Here is an 18879-nt window from a genome sequence, read left to right as displayed (position 1 = left end):
GCCATAGTCTCCCCCTGGTCGCCTTTTGGATCCCATTCGAGTTGGGAAGCATACACTGAGGTAAGAAATGACGTGCTGATACGTACCGTAACGACCTTCGACAGTGCCATTACGTGATCTGCAATCGGCCTTGAGGTTAAATACGACCGTGTTCTGATCATTTGCCTCGTCATCTGCACATTAGTTGTGGTACTTCATACGCACCCATCTTGAAAGTCAGTTTAGTTGGATCGATTGCCAGTGGGATAAGACCAAGGCGGTGTGAGAGGACTTCGTCCTGAATAATTGAAGTATTGTTCCAGATATAGACATGCTCAATAGCCACAGAGGGTACCTGCGAGTCAGAACATCCATGCACACTTACCTCTGCAATAAGCGCCCTGCGCAGTGCATTTGCAATGCTTGCATCTACGCCGGCCAACTCAAACTCGCATAAGTCTTTTGTCATACGAGTTACGTCTACGCGCAGATTTTTCTTAAACAAGGTTGCATCCCAGGCTCCAGACTCGCCTGGATATTGGTAAGGATAATCTGTTGAAGAGACATTCCCGACACGCTCTGGATGAATCTCGACAAATTTTCTTTGATCCATCACCTACAAAGTGCGGCTGCAAGTTAGCATTGCAACCACCAGCACAGAAAATATGCGCGCACGTGACAGCGGGTCCGACCCCGCAAAGGCTGTCGAGACGATGCCATTATCAGGTATCTGTGCCTACGAGTAGATCAAAGTGTCCTGGTCGATATAAGAGACTTCCAATATTCAGCATCTGTCCCTGGTCCACATCGAAATGTACAATATCACAAGCAGTGATATTGTTAGGTGAATCCATCATGTTGCTTGGAAAGGTGAAGCCGTCCTCGCCTTGTACATTTTGGGAGCTTGATAGATAGACGACGTCGAGACTGACTCGAAGAGCCGTAGCTAGTGCTGTAATTTGAATGTGATCGGCATCTTTTCCAAACGCATCAACTTCGCGGTTACAAAACTCTTCCATTGTCGGTGGCTCGAGCTCACCAGGCGCTGCAGTAAGAAAAGGTGAGTATTCGTCCGCATGAAGCTGCAAGTTAGATTATACAACACATAGTATCGTACTTTCAAAAAAGCGCTGACAATGAGTCGCAGGAATACAACAATGCTGTTACTTTTTTCCGCATTATTGAATGCTTCCAACAGCTGCTCTTCTGTGAACGCTCTCTCGTCCTGGTCATCGGGGTTAACTGCAGCCAAGAGCTGCTCAAAAGGTTCATAAAAGTCGCTAATAACAATGTCATCAAATCCGGCATTTTTGAGCATGGATAAAACAAACTTGGTGTTATCGCAAGCCAGTCTGTAATTTGGTGTGTTTTTCATCGCAAGGATAGACTTGAGATATGCAAAACCAAAGGCACGGTAAAAACAGTTGCCATCTCCTTTGAGTCTGCAAATACCAGTAAAATGCGACACATCTTCCAGCCAACGGACTTTAGATTTGAAGTACGGATTGTTGTGGTATTCAATTGCAAGTACCCCAAGAGGTTCCGCGCCAGATACTAGTGGCTGCTTCAATTCTTCGTCGCCCAAAAGCTTGTCTGCTAGTTTCTGACGTTGAAGGTCACTAAGTTCTTCCCAGCTAAAAAATCAGAGCGTCTCAAAATACGTACTCTCGTTTAGAGTGTTCCATAGTACTACGTAGTTGGTGCGTGCGAAAGTAGCTGGTGGAAAACCAAAATTTTGGCACGAGGCAACATAAAATAAACTTTACAATATAAGTAACCAAATTTAATAAAAAAATTTACATTAAATAAAATAAGATTCAATATATTCATCGTAATTTCAAATTTATTAATTAAACTTATAAAATTAAAATTTAAGTTTCATAATTTAAATTAAAATACTCAGTAAATACTAAAAGTATGGTTTTTGAAATAAACTAGTTAATAAATAAATTATTTAAACATTGTTGCAGCAAAAAGTTTAAACATTGTTACAGCAAAAAGTATTATTACATTATTAATTTAATAATTTTTATTTTAAAAATATAAATATAACAAAAAATAATTTAAATATTTGCATTGATTTCAAATTATTTGTTTGTGTAAGATTTAGAATTTGTAAATATTAATATGTAAATATTTATTTCACAAACATAACGTTTTGAGATTAGTTTATTTACTGGTTATTTACTATGTATATGTGTTTGTAGCAAAAAAAAATTAATTCTTTTGAAAACTTTTATTAAGAACGCACTTCGTGTTTTGTTTGGCCCAGAACATCATGGAGGACGCGGTGTTATTTGAGTCGAGTCGTCCGGCCTGGGCGAACACTGTCCGCGAGCTGGCGATCAAGTATTTGAGGGAGCATTCTAAATCACTCGGGGCACATCAAGTATGCTCACACTGCATTTACCGTACTAATTGCAGGCTCGCGTGCGATCATCCTGGTTGGATCGGTACTTTAAGTACTCGTCCGTGCTGGGAACACATACATTCTTTATGCTTTTTTTGCCTCCGATCTACCAGATATTTGGTCCGAAGTGTGGAAGAATGTATGCTTAGAAAAGTGGTACTCTATTAACGCTGCAGGCTTATCTTTACCTCTGCATTAGCAGTCTATTCTACAGCGGTTACCAAGGTACGCCCAAATGTGGATACTGCTTACGCTCAAAGGACTTTTTCTGCATCCCCCGTCCTTATGCACCACCGGTTGATCGCTTGGTAATTGGGTCCCACCATCTTGAATTTGGCTTTCCATCGACACATTCGGCGAACAGTATAAGCATGTCTGTCCTGTTTTACTATTATGTCTTGCTCGCAAGACCTTATGTGAGCAGTGCCATACAGCAACACCACCCACTCTTTGCGTATGTGTTTACGCAAACGTACTTCTTGGAAACCTTGATTGCACTCTATGCATTCACTATCGTCTACGGACGCTTGTATTCCGGAATGCACAGTATGCTTGGTGCGTATACAAAAAAAATTAACAAAAGACTGTGTAGCGGGTTCTCTTATTGGGCTCGCTGTGGGATTGTTCACGATTTGGATTGATCCCAGTATGGAGATGTTGTTGAGCAGCGTTAACTTGGCTGTTCCATTTGTTTTTTTGTGTGCTGGATGCATAGCACTTTTGAGCCACCCTACTCCCATTACACCGTGTCCGTGTTTCGAAGATGGTACGCGAAGCATATATTGTTAACATCACAGCGGTTGCGTTCATTGGCACATGGGTTGGTGTATCATTTGGTGAATGGAGTTTCAACTACAACTTCCGCTATGACCAAGCGCGACTCGATACGGTATACCGATTTGTGATCAATATTACCCCTTGGCATGCCCAACAACGTATTGCGCATGTATGGTTTTTACTTTTGCATTATTCTACACTCAAATTCGTTGTCTCGCTAGTTATTGGCGTAGGACCCATCCTTGTGTGGAAACTATATGCGGATCCGATCATCAAAGTCGCATTTAGAAGCCTATTCCTTATGCTCAACGCACCTAAAGAAGCAGAAAGTGTGGTCAATCCAATGGCACAAGCAAGTGCAAGCGGGGTCGCAAAGCATGAAAATTCTGGCATTCGAAAACGCAGAAGTGAGTGCGAGTTTGCTAAGGCTTTGCCTGCGCCCAAAGGGGCGGTAATGGATAACAGCCTGTACATGGACGCAGCAAGGATGATTGTATATATTGGCATTGGGTACTTGGGTACCAATACGTCCTGCCATTTGCTGAGCTACTTTAATGTGCGGTTCTTCTAAGTTGTACATATGCCGTGCATTTAAGCCGTCATGGGCAGCAATGCCGCTGAGACACGACGGCCTTCCTCCGAAAGTAAATTATAAGTAGAACACGCATTGCGCTGCGATCAGTGCTAACTTACACAACGTACCGTGCTTTGCACATCCAATTGAATACCAACCGAGTGCAAATGTGCTTTGATACGCGCTGGCACCGGCAAAACTGTATCCCCAGTCCCCAAGATGAGAATTTCTACTCGTCGGCAAACGCTCGTGATCACGTACCTGGCTTTGGAAACACTAATTCAAACAGAGTCCAAATATCATTGGACCATGCTTCCCAGCCTTTACCACTCGGTACCGCAGCCGCCGCATCAATCTTTGGTGGCGTCCATACAAATGCCTGACCATTCAAAAAAATACAAGTGGGAGGGACTGTCACGCCATCTGCAAGTCGCACTAAATCCGGTGTCACCTTCGCAATACGAATTGGAAGCGAATCGTCCTGGAGGATATTCACGAGCGGCGACTCCATCTCCACCTCCCTAGCTGTGAGTGCCGCAAGCGATACATACTCAAAAGGGACGTTGAGCCGTGGTGCCGATGTACGATAGAAGCATTGGTCTATACGCACAGGATAGCGCAAGCGCGCACTAGATACATATAATGCACGTTGTAATACACTAGGCGCAATTTTCGCGTACAGTGAAGCAGTACACCCACGGAGCATGGTATATTCCAAAGACCCAAAGAGGACAGCAAACCTCGTAGTTGCGAATTTATTTTGTAAACCAACCTCCACATCTCGAGCATCGTCGATGAGTGAACAAGCAGAAGGTCAAATACGCGGCGCCGGAGCGCATGGGCGGCCGATCGTATTCTTCGACGTTGCGCTCGGAGATGCGCCGCTTGGAAGAATCAAGATGGAACTTTTCTCTGACCTGGCACCCAAGTAAGTCTAGCGTCACAGCATTAATGTCAGGACGGCGGAGAACTTTCGGCAATTATGCACGGGCGAGCACCGGTACGTACAGAGGCCGCTTACACCAGCTTCAACCACAAACCTATGGGCTACAAGGACTCGACATTTCACCGCGTGATTAAAGATTTTATGTGCCAAGGCGGCGACTTTATCAACGGTGATGGTACAGGCAGCTTTAGCATTTATGGCGACAAGTTCGCAGACGAGAATTTTTTGATGAAGCACGACGCTTCAGGACTGCTCAGTATGGTGCGCATATACATTTGTTGCTAACCACAGGCGAATTCAGGCCCAGATACCAATGGATGCCAAGTACGTGGCATCTGCATGCTCACACTAGTTTTTTATTACCACCCAGCCAGCGGGCTTTCTGGATGGCAAACACGTCGTATTTGGCAAGGTGATTGATGGTATGCTTGTAGTGCGCAAGATCGAAAATGTGCCTACCGGCGCAAACAGCCGTCCCAAAACCCAAGTTCAAATTACACAGTGTGGCGAGATGTAGGTATGTATTTTTACGTAGCCAAGGATGCAACCGATCCAAGTTTAGTGAGTGCCTCTTCCCATTCACCCTCTGCTGTCGAAGCATATGTAATCGCACCACCTGCCCCGACCAAGGCGCCGGAACCTTGTGTTGTCACTGTGCGGATCACCACAGACATGTTCGAGGCGCCATCTACGCTGATAAAGCCAAGCGCACCCGAATATGCAGCACGACGCCGCGTCGCCCTACCGCCATGCGCACGCTCCAAATCATCGAGCAACTCGACACTCCGGTGCTTTGGTGCACCTGTCATGCTTCCCGGGGGGAAACACCGCTTAGTTGCCTCGACACAGCCAATTCCAGGCCGCAGTATGCCTGTGACGGCAGTGACGAGCTGGTGTACCGTTGCATAGCTCTCCAGTGCAATTAAGCGCGGGACCTGGACCGATCCCGGAAAACATACCGACTGAAGATCTGCGCGGATCAAATCCACAATCATGAGATTCTCGGCGCGCTCTTTCGGGTCCGCGTTCAATTTGGCTTTTCGACGCTCGTCTTCGGCTTGAACATGTGCGGCAAAAGCGGTGTCTTGATGTGCGCGTTCAAGCCAGTCCTCCTCGCCCTTCGCAAAGCCCGCCTTAGGAAGCGTTCCTTTGATCGGCCGCATTTCCATATATCCCTCGCGGGTGACGGTGAGAAACCGTTCAGGACTCGTGGAGAGAATTGCTTGTGGGAGTGTCGCGGTAGGAAGCAGTTCGATGTATGCACTAAACGGCGCAGGGTTTTTACGTCTGAGTTTGCAGTAGAGTGCAAAATGTGCATCGTAATTGTGCGAGTCGAGTTCGGGAACGCGGCCTTCGAACTGGGTGGTGAGACACAGTTCGTAGCTTTCGCCAGCACCGATAAGTTGCCTTGCCTTGCCGATTTTATCCTGGTACGTCTGTTTGTTATCCACAGCGTGAAGGGGCGGAAGTACTTGGCGAACAAGGGTCTCGGAGCTCGGGGATGCTTGGTTGCATACCTCCAAAAGCGTCTCCTCTACACGAGCGAGCCATTCATCCGCACGTGCATGCGATATGCCTACGGTGCCATGCGGCAGCTGCGCGAGCGCCAATGTCAGCGTTTGCATCTCAGACGGTAAGTGCGCCTCTGTCCCATGATCCACAAGCGCATACGCAGTCCAAGTGCGTAATTTTTGATCCAACGAGAGCGTTGTATTGCAAAAGCTCCACTGCGCAGCGGGCAGCTGCATCCGATCCACAGCCTCGCGCGGCCCCGCCGGCCCATAATGTGTGGGATCGAAAGGTCGAAGATGCAGACTCTCGTCCTTCATTTCGTAGCTCCAGAAACCAACAAACCCAGTGCAGAAAGCGCATGTACTGCCGCCAGCAGCTGCATCCATAGGCATCGCGTCCGGCAGCTTGGTCATACTTTGTAAGACGCGTTGAACGTTGCCAAGCCAATCCCACAAGGAGCCGTTTGCATCTAATACCGCGCGCGATATGGACGCATCCTCATTTTGGACGCATGCCGCCAAGCTTCCATGCATATCGTAATGTAACGTAAAATCTGCACGCCCCATCATGGAGAGTTGGCTTTGTGGATCCGCTACGCTCGCACTGTCCAGCCATACGCCGCTGGCCATCGGGCCACGATGATTAGACGTGCGACACAACTTTTGAAACAAGGCCGGCATAACATGTGCCAGAGTATCGTGGAGTGTTACAGTAGTGGGTATCAAAAATGTTTTTTGGACGACTTCCCACCGAGGCGTCGACGTATGCAATGGCCTGCTTGGCGCAACACAACTTCCGCCGACCTCGATAAGCGCTGTAGAAAGTCGAAGCTGCGGCGAGACCCATTGCGCTACGCGCTGTTTATCGCATGCCTTCCAATACGCCGCGACGTTGTGAAAAAAGTTGCGTAAGACTGTGGCGCCCCCATCGGACTCGATGCTTTCCGGATGAAATTGGACGCCAAAGTAGGGAAGTTCCGTGTGTTCGATCGCCTGTACAAGTGGTCCTTGCTCTGACTGGGAGTGTGCAAGAACACGAAGCACGGGTGGCAGTGTCTTCTCGTCCACAACGAGGCTATTGTAGCAAACCACCTCGGTGCCTTGGGGTACATTTTCCATAATACTGAGCATTTCATGCGCACGTTTTGCATCGCGTGCATCACTGTCAATACTCAGCGCATGCCTGCGTCCGTGTATCGGCGTGGCGAGCTGTACGACTTTTGCGCCGTCCGCAACGGCAATCCCTTGGTGGCCAAGGCAGATGCCAAGCACTGGAACCGGCGCATGCTTCTGTGCACGCAGTAGTTCCATAGATGTACCAAAATCCTGTTTGCTATGAGGGTTTCCCGGTCCCGGGGATAGAATCAATGCGTCCACATGAGGGAGCAAATTGGTGCCGATACGATCCGCTGTTAAAATCGGATGCGTGTAAGGAAGGACAACGACGCGATTTGCCAGTGTCTCCGCATCAGGCGCAGGCTCAATGCTCTGTGTAATCAAAGAGAGAAGATTGCGCGTGTAGGAGTCGTGATGATCAATAATCGCGATGCGCGGCAGCATTGGCGGTTGCTGCATCGTGAGGCCGTGCAGAGAAGTTCTTGCGCAGCTTTGTCAGCACGATTTTGCGGCGCAAGGCCGAACACGTTTTTGGGTATCTATCCTACTATTGGATCCATCGTCCGAATGCTGCGGTGAGCATCACGTAGAAACAAGACATACCCCAGTAGCTCCATCGCCGCCCGAGCCATTTGCCAAAAAACGGAATTAAAACCAACTGGAACGCCATTTGGAGCTGGCGCACGCCCTCGTCCCATTCGCGCCGTGCAAGCATATCCTGCTCCCGTTCGTACCGCTCTTCCGACGTCAAGCTATCTGACGACTTGTCTGCGTGTGCAAGCGAGCCCCATGGCGCAGCCAGCAGCCCATCTGTGGGTAGATCATCAAGGTATTTCGGTGGCCCGCGCAGCTTCTCGCGCTGTACTTGTGCATCATCCTTCGCGTCACCAGATGCCATTTCTTGGTAGTCGCGCACCCAAGTATCCTGGGTTTCGTCGCGCGACATGCCTGGTGCGAGGCAATGCTAGGGTCCAAGCCCAAGTTGGCGCAACGCGGGGTCTGCCTCGGTTCACGTGACATAGATAATGCCACCTCCCCGTCCTCCCTAACCCTCATTACCATGGTCCAACTCCGTGCTATTACACTCGCGATTGCCGCCGTGCTTGCCGCATCGTCCGTCTCTGCCGAGAGCAACCGCAACAGCGACTCGTGCTCTCTGTGCGTACAGTCTTTCTACGACTGCTTTGAGCGCTTCGGCCTGGCTGGATGCACTGATCGCAATGCAGAACACTACACCTGGTGCCGCCAATGCACCGGATTCAACCCCCCCTGGTAGATTTCGTTCTATTCTATTTTTCCTGTCTCGATCGCCTTCCGCTGGCGTCGTAGTGCTATTTCTGCCTCTATGAGATCCTCCTGCCACTGATGGATCTCCGGCTCACTTGCAATGATCCCACGCTGGCCTAACTCGCGCATTGCCTTGTGGCGGATGAGATTGACTTCCGTGCGCTGCCGGTGCTCGTAGCGCTGCAGTGCACTCTCTGCGCCAAAGACGAGCCCAACCGAGGTACCTTTTTTTGTAAGACAAGTTTGTAGGGCAATATACTTACATGTCACGCCTAATAATGCCTTAAGCATTAGCGGCTGCTTTCTGTGTCGTTAGTAGGTACGTACTACGTACCTGAATCCCGAGAAGATGTGGTGCGCGACAAAGATGCCGGATCCGCCGACAATAGTCCACACCGCTGCGCCTCTGAGACCCCCAATCTGCGGTAAGTATGGCACAGGAACGCACTTTCTGGACCTCGTATGCCTCATCGACATGCGTATTGCCCATTTTTCTGCGCAGAACATGCGGAAGTTTTTTTGGTCGCTCGGTTTCCGCCATCACGGCTGGGAAGCAAGTGGAGTGCGAACAATGTGGAGGGCTCGCTTTTTTTTTGCTTCCACCGCACGATGGCCAAGAAGCATGCGGAGGTCAACCCTGGTACGTGTGTGTTGTGTGCTGACAATAGACGTGGTTACGTTAATGCATGCATTCTTGAATACACATGCTAAACCTAAGCTTGCCGCGAAGCTTGCAGATGCATACCCAGCGCTGCGCCTCGAAGAGAAATCCGAGCATGCGCACGCACTCTCCGATGCTCTGGAACAGAGTGTACGCATGTTGCTTGAGACCCGTGGCTCGTTGCTTGGTGATGAATTGCTGTCCGCTTCAGGAAACGTGCTAGAGGCGGACGCTATTGGAAAAGAAAGTGCAAAGGCACTCAAGAAGGCCAAGCGTGCCGAAAAACGTGCGCTGGAAACTGCCCCTATTGCTGTCGAAGAGAGCATCATTCCAGTTGATGATGATGTTGTGGCTGTGCAGGAGACAGTCGCAGTGGACTCGCCTGGACCAGTGCTAAAGAAGAAAAAGGTGCAAACCGAGCGTTTTCAGCGCGTCAAGTCGGACAAGGCAGTGTTTTTGGACGACCGACTGCGCGACATGAGTTATGGTGCCAAGGTAAGCACTTACACGGCGCTGACCTCAGTCTGGTACCGGCGACTATGGCTCGAGAGCGAATGATGACCTGAGTATTACAAGGGGTAAAGCGTTCACCAAGGAGAAGAACAAGAAAAAACGTGGCAGCTACCGCGGCGGCGCCATTGATCAGGGCTCACAGTACGTTAGGATTAGACTTACAACAGCTCTATCAAATTTACCTACGATGACGAATAAGTAGACTAGCGTAGCAATCAGCGGCGCATGGGTCCAGTTTAGCGACCTCCACATCACTGCATTGCTTCCTGCGTCCATGTCGTTGCGAGGCGCCCCTCTCGCGTACGTCAATTCGTCGCGCGCATTTGCCTACTTGGCAGAGCGTGGTGAGGATGCGCTGTATGCGGTGAAGGATGTGCTGGGTGGCACAGGTTCTTCCAAGTACCTCGATACCGGCGATGACAAACTTTTCCTCGTCCCGCAGCAGCTGGAAAGCACGCACGACGAGGACCGCTTGGAAGGCCTGAAGCGTGTCGTGGCGATGATTTCCAAAGGCCGTGATGCGACGCCGTATCTAGCGTCCGTGTTCAAGCTCACCTCGACGAAATCGCTCGAGATTCGGAAGTTGGTGTACATTGTCGTGCTCCGCTACGCATCCTCGCAACCCGACCTCGCGCTTCTCTCGATCAACAGCTTCCAGCGGGACCTGTCCGATCCAAACCCACTTATTCGTGGCATGGCACTCCGTGCACTGAGCAGCCTACGACTTGACATGGTCGCTGGCGTAGTCATGCTCGCCGTTGGGAAAGCCGTGCGCGATGTTCATCCCTACGTTCGCCGCGTCGCTGCGTACGCTTTGCCGAAATGCTATGCGTTGGACGAAAGTGAATATGATACACTCATCGAACACCTCACGACCCTGTTTCGCGATACCTCGCCGCAGGTCCTTGGCCCTGCCCTCGCCGCATTTCTCGCACTGTGCCCGACGAATTGGCCGATGCTGCACCGTCATTTTCGCAAACTGTGCTATGCACTCGTGGACATGGACGAATGGTCGCAACCCATATGTGTGGATGTTCTAGTGCGCTACGCAAGACTGCATTTACCTGCACCAAAAGACGCCGCCGGAAGGCTGGAGTTAGACCCCGACCTGCAACTGCTGCTCGAAGCCGTGCAGCCGCTACTTTCCAGTTTGTGCCCTGCTGTGGTGATGGCTGCTATCGACGCTCTACTTCATCTTGCCCCGCCCTCGCAGCATGCCGCCGTGGTGCCGCCGTTCCTGCGCCTTTTGCGCAGCTCGCACGACATTGCGTATGTCGCCACAGTCCGCGCATTGTCCATCGCGGAGGAATACCCTTTTCTCTTGGCAGGGCATCTCACCGCGTTTTACGTGCGTGCAAATGACCCCCTCTATCTCGCGCTCGCCAAGCTCGACGTATTAGTGCGGCTCGTACAGCCTGACGAGGCGCGCGCGTTGGCTGACGAGCTTAGCGTGTATACCCAATCTCAAACATCCTCGGTCGCGTTGAATAGTGTAGCTGCGCTGGGCCAGATCGCATGCCAGCACTGCGGCGCGGCAACGCATTGTTTCACGCGCCTTTTCGCATTGACACAGGACGACCTAATCGCGGAAGCGGTGGCGAATCGCGCAGTTCAAATGCTGCAGCTCCTGTTAGGATCCAATGCGGACGTTGGGGACCAGGCGATATCCATCATTGTACGCTTGGCAGCGCGCCTCTTCGTGCCGCTCGCCGCAGCAAAGGGTGGTGCGCAGTGTCGGATCCTGACAGAGCCGTGCGCGCGCGCAGCAGTCCTTTGGATGCTTGGGCAGCATTGCGGCGCGCAACTTGCGGCGCCTCAAAGCGTGCTTGAACGCAAAGGAATCCGAGCCGACGCCACTTTGTGTGAGCTCATTGTCCCAGACGTGTTGCGCTGCTTAGTCGGACATTGGCGCAAAGAGCATCCGATTGTGCAAGCGCAGGCACTCACACTTTCGTCCAAGGCGACCATCACGATTGTAGACACGGACGCCGATGCGCGACTGCGCACTGTGTTGGGAATGCTCCATTTTGAGCTGCTTTCGCTTGGTGTGCACAGCCCAAGCGGCGACGTGCGCGGTCGTGCGCGCTTCTACAGTGGTATTACACGGCGCTTTGGCGACCATGTTTCGATTGTCCAGTCTGGCGACGAGCAAATCGAGCGCTACATTGAAAGCCATTTATCGTTGGATACGCTCCGCCTCCCTGGGATTCGTTTGCGCAGGACACAGGCACAGCATATACTTTTTGCGCATGATCCACATACACACAAAGACATTGTGCAGCAGCTCAGCTTTGCACATGCGCCGCTACAAGGCGTCGCCCCCTTTGTGCAAGGGATGCAGCTTGTAGGAACGCGTGCTGGGCCGGTACCGCCATGGCAGGACGAATCGCAGCTCCCCCCCTCGATTGTTCGCTTACCAGATACAGAATCTCTGCACCCGAATCTTGCGCAGGTGCGCTCCATCTCCAGTGAGCAGTCCAGCGCAGGCACTATGGCCGCCAGGATGGAAGCACCTGTACAAGAGCACATTCCCTTGACGCCCGCAAGTGTTTCACATCCCGTGCGCAAATCGCGATACGCGGATCTGGACGCATTCCTTAATGACGACGAGAGTGATGTGGATCTTGATGCGCGCGCCCCTGAGGACGAGGAATATGCACTCTCCGACGCGAGCGAATCCACCCAAGGAAGTATGTCCTCCACATAGAGGAAGTATGTATAGCCAAGCTATTTTTTTGCTCCACTAGCCACGACTTTTTTGCCATGCCCAAGGCGCCGTCCTCGCAGCGCCGCGGTGCCCCGAGCGAACGCCGTCCGTTGCAAAAAGAAATTGAGCAAGATGACAGGATTTCGCGGTTTGGCAACGTCCGTGCGCCAAAAGAGCGTCGCAAAGAGGAGGAGGAGCTCGAAGAGGAGCCACACTCGTCCATGAAAATCACGGGCAGCCGCGCCGGCAAAAACTTTGTCGATCCGCGGCTCAGTCGCAATATTCTGCGCCTTGCTCGCGAGCAGCAAGAGGAGCTCGAGCGCGAAGAGGCCGAGCTTGAGGCCGAAGATAGCATGCCTTCCGCCGACTTTCGCGAGCTGAGCGAGGAAGAGGGGAGCGACGAGGAAGCACTGGACAGCGAAGAAGGCGACATGGACGACCCCGACTATGCGGGCCTCGATATTCTCCCAGAAGACCACGCATTGCTTGAGCGCCACGATGAGGAAGAGCAGCGCGCATGGGACGACGAATCCGGCGACGCGCCACGGCCCAAGATGCTTGCCGACTTAATTCTCGCCAAGATTGAGGCAGCCGAGCAAGGCGCAATGCATGCGACGGACGAAGAGCGCATGATGCCGCCCGGCATCAATCCCAAGGTCATTGAAGTGTACGTCAAGGTCGGCGAGCTGCTCTCGCGGTATAAATCTGGCCCGCTGCCGAAAGCATTCAAGATTATCCCATCGCTGCCCGCATGGGAAGATGTGGTGTACATTACGAACCCCGATACATGGACTTCGCATGCGACACTTGCAGCGACGCGAATCTTTGTGTCGAACTTTAAGCCCGCGCAATGTGAGCGCTTCTACCAGCTCGTACTCCTAGACAAGTTTCGGGACGAGATCCGGGATACCAAAAAAGTAAGCTACCAAATGTACGAGGCGATGAAAAAGACACTCTACAAACCCGCCGCATTTTTCAAAGGCATCCTCTTCCCCCTCTGTGATGGCGGCGGCGTATCGCTGAAAGAGGCCGCAATTCTCGGTTCGATTATTTCCAAAGTATCGATCCCTGTGCTGCACGCAGCAGCTGCACTTTTGCACCTCGCCGAGATGGAGTATACCGGGCCGAATTCACTTTTTATTCGTATTTTGCTGGATAAAAAGTACGCGCTGCCGTACAAGGTGGTTGACGCTCTCGTCTACCACTTTTTGCAGTTTGCCGACAAGTCGAAAGGCGTGGAAGTGACGCGCACCAAGGCAGGCATCGTCGGCGAGCGGCGAATGCCCGTGCTTTGGCACCAAAGCCTGCTTGTGTTTGCCCAGCGCTACAAGCGCGACTTGACGCCCGACCAGAAACTTGCGCTGCTCGACTTGATCCGCGTTCAGCGCCATGCAGGGATCGAGCCAGATATCCGTCGCGAGCTTGCAAGCGGTGAATCACGCGGCGATTTGCTGCCAGAGCCGCTGGGCAGAGAGGAGGATGACATGTCCATATAGCTAGGCAAGAATAGATCTACACAAACAGATTTTATATTCTACGGCGTTGCCGGGATGGTATCTATCAAACCCATTAGTCGATCGACTCCATAGCCGTGTCACCAGCGACTGCGTCGGCCTTGCTGTCCTCCTGAACAGCAGGAGCCTCCTCCGTATCGTCAATCGACAGGCCGAGGTTAATGAGCTTAAAGAGGCGGTTTGCAAACTCTTGCGGGTTGTCAAGGGTGAAACCAGACGTGAGCAAGCTGCTGTCGTAGAGCAAGAAGACAAGGTCGCGCACCATAGGGCTGTTCTTGTCCTCCGCCGCCTTGGAAGAAAGCTCCTTGATAATGGGGTTGTGCGGGTTAATCTCCATCGTCTTCTTCGAGGCCATGTACTGCGACATGGACGAGTCACGGAGGGCCTGGGCCTTCATGATACGCTCCATGTTGGCAGACCAGCCAAACTGGCCGGTAACAAGGACAGAGGGGGAGCCGACAATGCGGCTCGACACAGTCACCTTTTCGACACGGTCGCCCAGCACGTCCTTGATCGTCTTGGTAAGCTCCTCAAACTGCTTGGCCTCTTCCTCGCGCTGCTTCTTTTCGTCGTCCGTCTCCTCGAGCTCAAGGCCCTCCTTCGAAACAGAGACGAGCTTGTGGCCATCAAACTCCTTGAGCTGCGAGACGGCGTACTCGTCAATGGGGTCCACCATGAGAATGACCTCGAAGCCCTTCTTCTTAAGCACCTCGAGGAAGGGCGAGTCGCGGACAGCCTGCAGGCTCTCGCCAGTAAGATAGTAAATGTTCTTCTGGATCTCAGGCATGCGCGTGATATAGTCCTTCAGACTGGTCATCTCGTCGCCACCCTTGGTCGAGTAGAAGCGCAAGAACTCTGCGAGCTTCTGGCGGTTGCCAGCATCCTCGTGGATACCGAGCTTGATGTTTTTACCAAAGGCCTCGTAAAACTTGTTGTACGACTCCTTGTCCTCGGCAATCTCCGAGATCATGTCGAGCGTCTTCTTAACAAGGTTCTTGCGAATAACCTTGAGAATCTTGTTCTGCTGGAGCACTTCACGAGAAATGTTGAGCGGGAGGTCCTCCGAGTCAACGACACCCTTGATAAAGTTGAGGTATTCCGGCATCAGCTCGTCACAGTCTTCAGTGATGAAAACGCGGCGGACATAAAGCTTGATGTTGCTGCGCTTCTTCTTCGACTCAAAGAGGTCAAACGGAGCACGCTTGGGCACAAAGACGAGTGCCTTGAATTCAAGCTGGCCCTCAATGGAAAAGTGCTTGACGGCAAGGTGGTCTTCCCAGTCGTTCGCAATCGTTTTGTAGAACGAAGCATACTCCTCAGACGAGACGCTCTCGGGGTTACGGGTCCAAAGGGGCTTGGTCTTGTTGAGCTCCTCATTCTCCTCGACCGTCTCTTTAATCGTCTTCTTCTTCTTCTTGTCGCCGTCTTCTTCGACCTCCTCAATCTTGGGCTTCTTGTCATCATCGGCCGTCTCCGTCTCCGGCTCATCGACCTCCTTCTCAATCTCCTTGGTAACGAGCAGTTGAATAGGGTACGAGATAAACTCAGAGTGCTTCTTGACAATGTCCTTGATGCGCTTCTCCTCGAGGTACTCGAGCTGGTCCTCCTTGAGGTGGAGGATCATGTTGGTACCGCGGCCGAGGCTGGGACCAGTCGTGTCCTCGGTAATGGTAAAAGTACCACCCGCAGAGCTCTCCCAAATGTACTGGTTGTCGTCGTTGTGCTTGGTGATAACCTGCACCTTGTCCGAGACAAGGTATGCAGAGTAGAAACCGACACCAAACTGGCCAATCATGCTAATGTCGGCACCAGAGTGAAGTGCCTCCATAAATGCCTTGGTGCCAGACTTGGCAATGGTACCAATGTTGTTCACGAGGTCGGCCTTGGTCATACCGATACCAGTGTCGCGGATGCTGAGGGTCTTGTTCTCTTTGTCAGGGGTGATGCGGATGTACAAGTCCTTCTCAGCGTCCAGCACGCTTGGGTCGGTGAGCGACTCGTAGCGCACCTTGTCCAAAGCATCGGACGAGTTCGAAATCAGCTCACGAAGGAAAATCTCCTTGTTGCTGTAGAACGTGTTGATGATAAGGTCAAGCAACTGGCTGATGTCCGCGGCAAAGCCAAACGTCTCCTGCTTCTCAGTCATGGTAGAATGTCAAAGCAGCGCTGCGCGGCCCGCATGGCTCGGTTTTATACTTCGGCTCTGCGCACTTCCACACCATTCCAATTGCTTCTCCCCGCCCACGGCACTTTTTCGACGCCGTTCCACCGAACGTGCTGGAACGCAAGCCATGTGGCCCCTCGTGGACCCATGTGGCAGCCGTTTTCCTTCCTCGGCCGAGGCTAGTCCGCGTCGCCGCCCCCAACGGCGCCGCCTCGGCCGCTCTATCCGATCTCTATCGGCCAAGCCAGCGTTTGCGCCTCTGCTGCTGCATTGTCGTGTGTTGCCGTATCCACTGCTGGAGCGTGCTTTATCGGACACACTCTTCTTTAGGAGGGAATATGATATCTGTGCAGTCTAGAGTACGCCGCACGCTAGACTCACAACACAGCGTGTATAAGTGTGCTGTATGTACTCACCGTCACCGCCGCCCGCTGCGGCGTCCAACGCATATCTTTATTTGAATCACCAAACAAATTCCATCCCGTATGGAGCTCACAGCCAGTCCACGCACCATGTTGGTACTATGGGCTTGGGTGCCCCTGTAAACAGCATAAACATGCTCAACGGCGTCCCTGCATCGACCAGCATCCTCAGCTCCGCGCAAGGGAACTCGGCAAATGGCTCATACAACCAGTCTCCCGGGTTTACTGCGCTTGGGTCCGGGCATTACGAGCAATCGGGCCTCGGCTGGATGCATGCGACACCCCAACAAGCGCAATTGGCGCATACAGGGCCATCTTTGCAGCATTCCGCTGTGCCGTCGTCACCTGGGTATACCGGTCTGGGATCCTCGCCTCTCTCGCTTTTCGGCACAAACGATTCGCCCGCAACGCCACAGACGCAGGTGCGGCCGACAAGGAGCTCCGCCGCATCGAATGTGTCGCCCGAGTGGCACCTGCAGACTGCGTGCGCGGAAGTGTCGCGGCAGTCTTTTTCGCCGCACCACCATGCGCGTGCAGCTGCGCTTGCCGCGCGCAGCATGGTAAACAACCATGCAGACGCGAAAAAAGGCATCCAACTTCCCGCGGGTTTTGCGGCGAATGGACTGAACCTTTCCCAAAGCGAAGAAACGGCACGAGGCGCCGACGACTCGTTCCTTGCCAGCGCAACCTCTGCGAGCGACAATCAAGGCACGCACGATGCAGAACAGACGTGGTCCATTATCGACATGGGTGGTCTGCACCTGAAAACGATTGGGCTGGAAGTGTTCCGCTACTCGTTTCTCACTTCGCTCTTTATTAACCACAATAGTCTCACCGCGCTCTCTCCTGCCATCGTCAACCTGCGCAATCTCTCTGTGCTGGATGCGAGTAGCAACAAGCTCGTCATGATACCACCCGAGCTTGGTATGCTCACCGGTCTCAAAGGGCTTTTTTTGTTTGACAACTGTCTCACGGTGCTTCCTCCGGAGCTTGGTACGCTGTACCAGCTCGAGATGTTGGGCATCGAGGGGAACCCCATGCAGGACAATATCATGAGCGTCTTGCAGCGCGAAGGCACGCACGCAGTGATTACCTACCTGCGCGACTCGTGCCCTGTTCCTGTGCCGCCACCGGAGCGCGAATGGATCAATTTGGACCCCGATCTGCCGAGCATGTCGGAGGAGCAAGCGGCGAACGCTACCTTTGCTATTCTCTCGTACAATGTCTTGTGCGAGAAGTACGCAACCACGCACATGTATGGCTACACGCCGAGCTGGGCACTCGCATGGGAGTACCGCAAAGAATTTATCCTGCAAGAGATCATGAGCTACAATGCCGATATTTGCTGTCTGCAGGAGGTCGAAATGGGCCAGTACGAAGAGTACTTTGCTCCGAAACTCGAGCAGAACGATTACGAGGGCATCTTCTGGCCCAAGTCGCGCGCGCGTACAATGCGCGATGACGAGCGCAAACATGTGGATGGGTGTGCCACCTTTTTCAATTCGCGTGTCTTCAAGCTCGTCGACAAGCAGCTCATCGAATTCAACCAACTCGCGCTGCAGCGCCCCGACTTTAAAAAGACAGAAGACATCTTTAACCGCGTCATGACCAAGGACAATGTCGCGACGATTGCGATGCTCGAGCACCGCGTCACGGGCGCAAAGCTCGTGGTCGCAAATGCACACATGCACTGGGATCCGCAGTTCCGCGACGTCAAACTCGTCCAGGCCGCTGTGCTTATGGAGCAGCTGGAACAGGCGGGACACCGCTTTGCCAAGATCCCTTCGCATGTGAAGCCAAGTGAGACGACGCCGCCCAAGTATACCTCTGGCCTCCAGATTCCTACCGTCATCTGCGGCGACTTTAACTCCACGCCGGATAGCGGTGTGTACGAGTTCCTGAGCAAAGGAAGTGCTCCGGCAAGGCACGTCGACTTTATGGATCACACATACGGCTCCTACACGAGCGATGGTTTGCACCACGACTATGCGCTGCGCAGCAGCTACAGCAACGTGGATGAGCTGCCGTTTACGAACAACACGCCTGGATTCTGCGGTGTGATTGATTATGTATGGTATACGGCAAACACCCTTGCAGCCTCGGGGCTCCTTGGCGAGGTCGACCCCGGGTATCTCTCGCGTGTGGTTGGTTTTCCCAATGCCCACTTTCCTTCGGATCATATCTGTCTGCTGACAGAGCTCAGAATGAAAATGCCGAAGAACGAGCATGGTCGATGATACCGCTGTGTTTGTGTTTGCTATATTTTGTAGACTCATACCCAGTAGCAAGCACGACTGC

At 52.3% G+C, this 18879-nt stretch overlaps 9 protein-coding genes across 9 annotated transcripts; 4 read left to right on the top strand and 5 right to left on the bottom strand.

Moving 5' to 3' along the window:
- Positions 1–701: 701 nt before the first annotated feature.
- On the bottom strand, positions 702–1297 carry MVES1_003264 (ubiquitinyl hydrolase 1; the record flags this gene model as incomplete). The annotated part of the gene is made up of 2 exons (XM_056208082.1): positions 702–1061; positions 1097–1297. 2 exons carry the CDS (start codon positions 1295–1297, stop codon positions 702–704), a joined length of 561 nt encoding a protein of 186 aa, XP_056064057.1.
- A 3916-nt stretch (positions 1298–5213) lies between these two features.
- ABZ1 (aminodeoxychorismate synthase) lies at positions 5214–7772 on the bottom strand (the record flags this gene model as incomplete). Its single annotated transcript, XM_056208081.1, has 1 exon — positions 5214–7772. The coding sequence occupies one exon, from the start codon at positions 7770–7772 to the stop codon at positions 5214–5216; it is 2559 nt and encodes an 852-aa protein (XP_056064056.1).
- Positions 7773–7860: 88 nt separating this feature from the next.
- On the bottom strand, positions 7861–8259 carry MVES1_003262 (uncharacterized protein; the record flags this gene model as incomplete). The annotated part of the gene is made up of 1 exon (XM_056208080.1): positions 7861–8259. The coding sequence occupies one exon, from the start codon at positions 8257–8259 to the stop codon at positions 7861–7863; it is 399 nt and encodes a 132-aa protein (XP_056064055.1).
- Positions 8260–8597: 338 nt separating this feature from the next.
- On the bottom strand, positions 8598–9141 carry MVES1_003261 (uncharacterized protein; the record flags this gene model as incomplete). Its single annotated transcript, XM_056208079.1, has 4 exons — positions 8598–8824; positions 8864–8904; positions 8935–9020; positions 9049–9141. 4 exons carry the CDS (start codon positions 9139–9141, stop codon positions 8598–8600), a joined length of 447 nt encoding a protein of 148 aa, XP_056064054.1.
- A 68-nt stretch (positions 9142–9209) lies between these two features.
- Positions 9210–9972, top strand: SRP40 (jun-like transcription factor; the record flags this gene model as incomplete). The annotated part of the gene is made up of 4 exons (XM_056208078.1): positions 9210–9240; positions 9269–9756; positions 9785–9915; positions 9942–9972. 4 exons carry the CDS (start codon positions 9210–9212, stop codon positions 9970–9972), a joined length of 681 nt encoding a protein of 226 aa, XP_056064053.1.
- A 76-nt stretch (positions 9973–10048) lies between these two features.
- On the top strand, positions 10049–12481 carry APL6 (AP-3 complex subunit beta; the record flags this gene model as incomplete). The annotated part of the gene is made up of 1 exon (XM_056208077.1): positions 10049–12481. One exon carries the CDS (start codon positions 10049–10051, stop codon positions 12479–12481), a length of 2433 nt encoding a protein of 810 aa, XP_056064052.1.
- Positions 12482–12537: 56 nt separating this feature from the next.
- On the top strand, positions 12538–13977 carry ENP1 (snoRNA-binding rRNA-processing protein; the record flags this gene model as incomplete). The annotated part of the gene is made up of 1 exon (XM_056208076.1): positions 12538–13977. The coding sequence occupies one exon, from the start codon at positions 12538–12540 to the stop codon at positions 13975–13977; it is 1440 nt and encodes a 479-aa protein (XP_056064051.1).
- Positions 13978–14050: 73 nt separating this feature from the next.
- HSP82 (Hsp90 chaperone hsp82) lies at positions 14051–16141 on the bottom strand (the record flags this gene model as incomplete). The annotated part of the gene is made up of 1 exon (XM_056208075.1): positions 14051–16141. The coding sequence occupies one exon, from the start codon at positions 16139–16141 to the stop codon at positions 14051–14053; it is 2091 nt and encodes a 696-aa protein (XP_056064050.1).
- Positions 16142–16682: 541 nt separating this feature from the next.
- On the top strand, positions 16683–18818 carry CCR4 (poly(A)-specific ribonuclease; the record flags this gene model as incomplete). The annotated part of the gene is made up of 1 exon (XM_056208074.1): positions 16683–18818. The coding sequence occupies one exon, from the start codon at positions 16683–16685 to the stop codon at positions 18816–18818; it is 2136 nt and encodes a 711-aa protein (XP_056064049.1).
- Between the last annotated feature and the right edge of the window lie 61 nt (positions 18819–18879).

The sequence above is a fragment of the Malassezia vespertilionis genome, chromosome 6, assembly GCF_029542925.1.
Source record: "Malassezia vespertilionis chromosome 6, complete sequence".
NCBI lineage: Eukaryota > Fungi > Basidiomycota > Malasseziomycetes > Malasseziales > Malasseziaceae > Malassezia > Malassezia vespertilionis.
The sequence above is the reverse complement of the archived record's forward strand: the minus strand, read 5'-3'. Positions and strand labels throughout refer to the sequence as shown.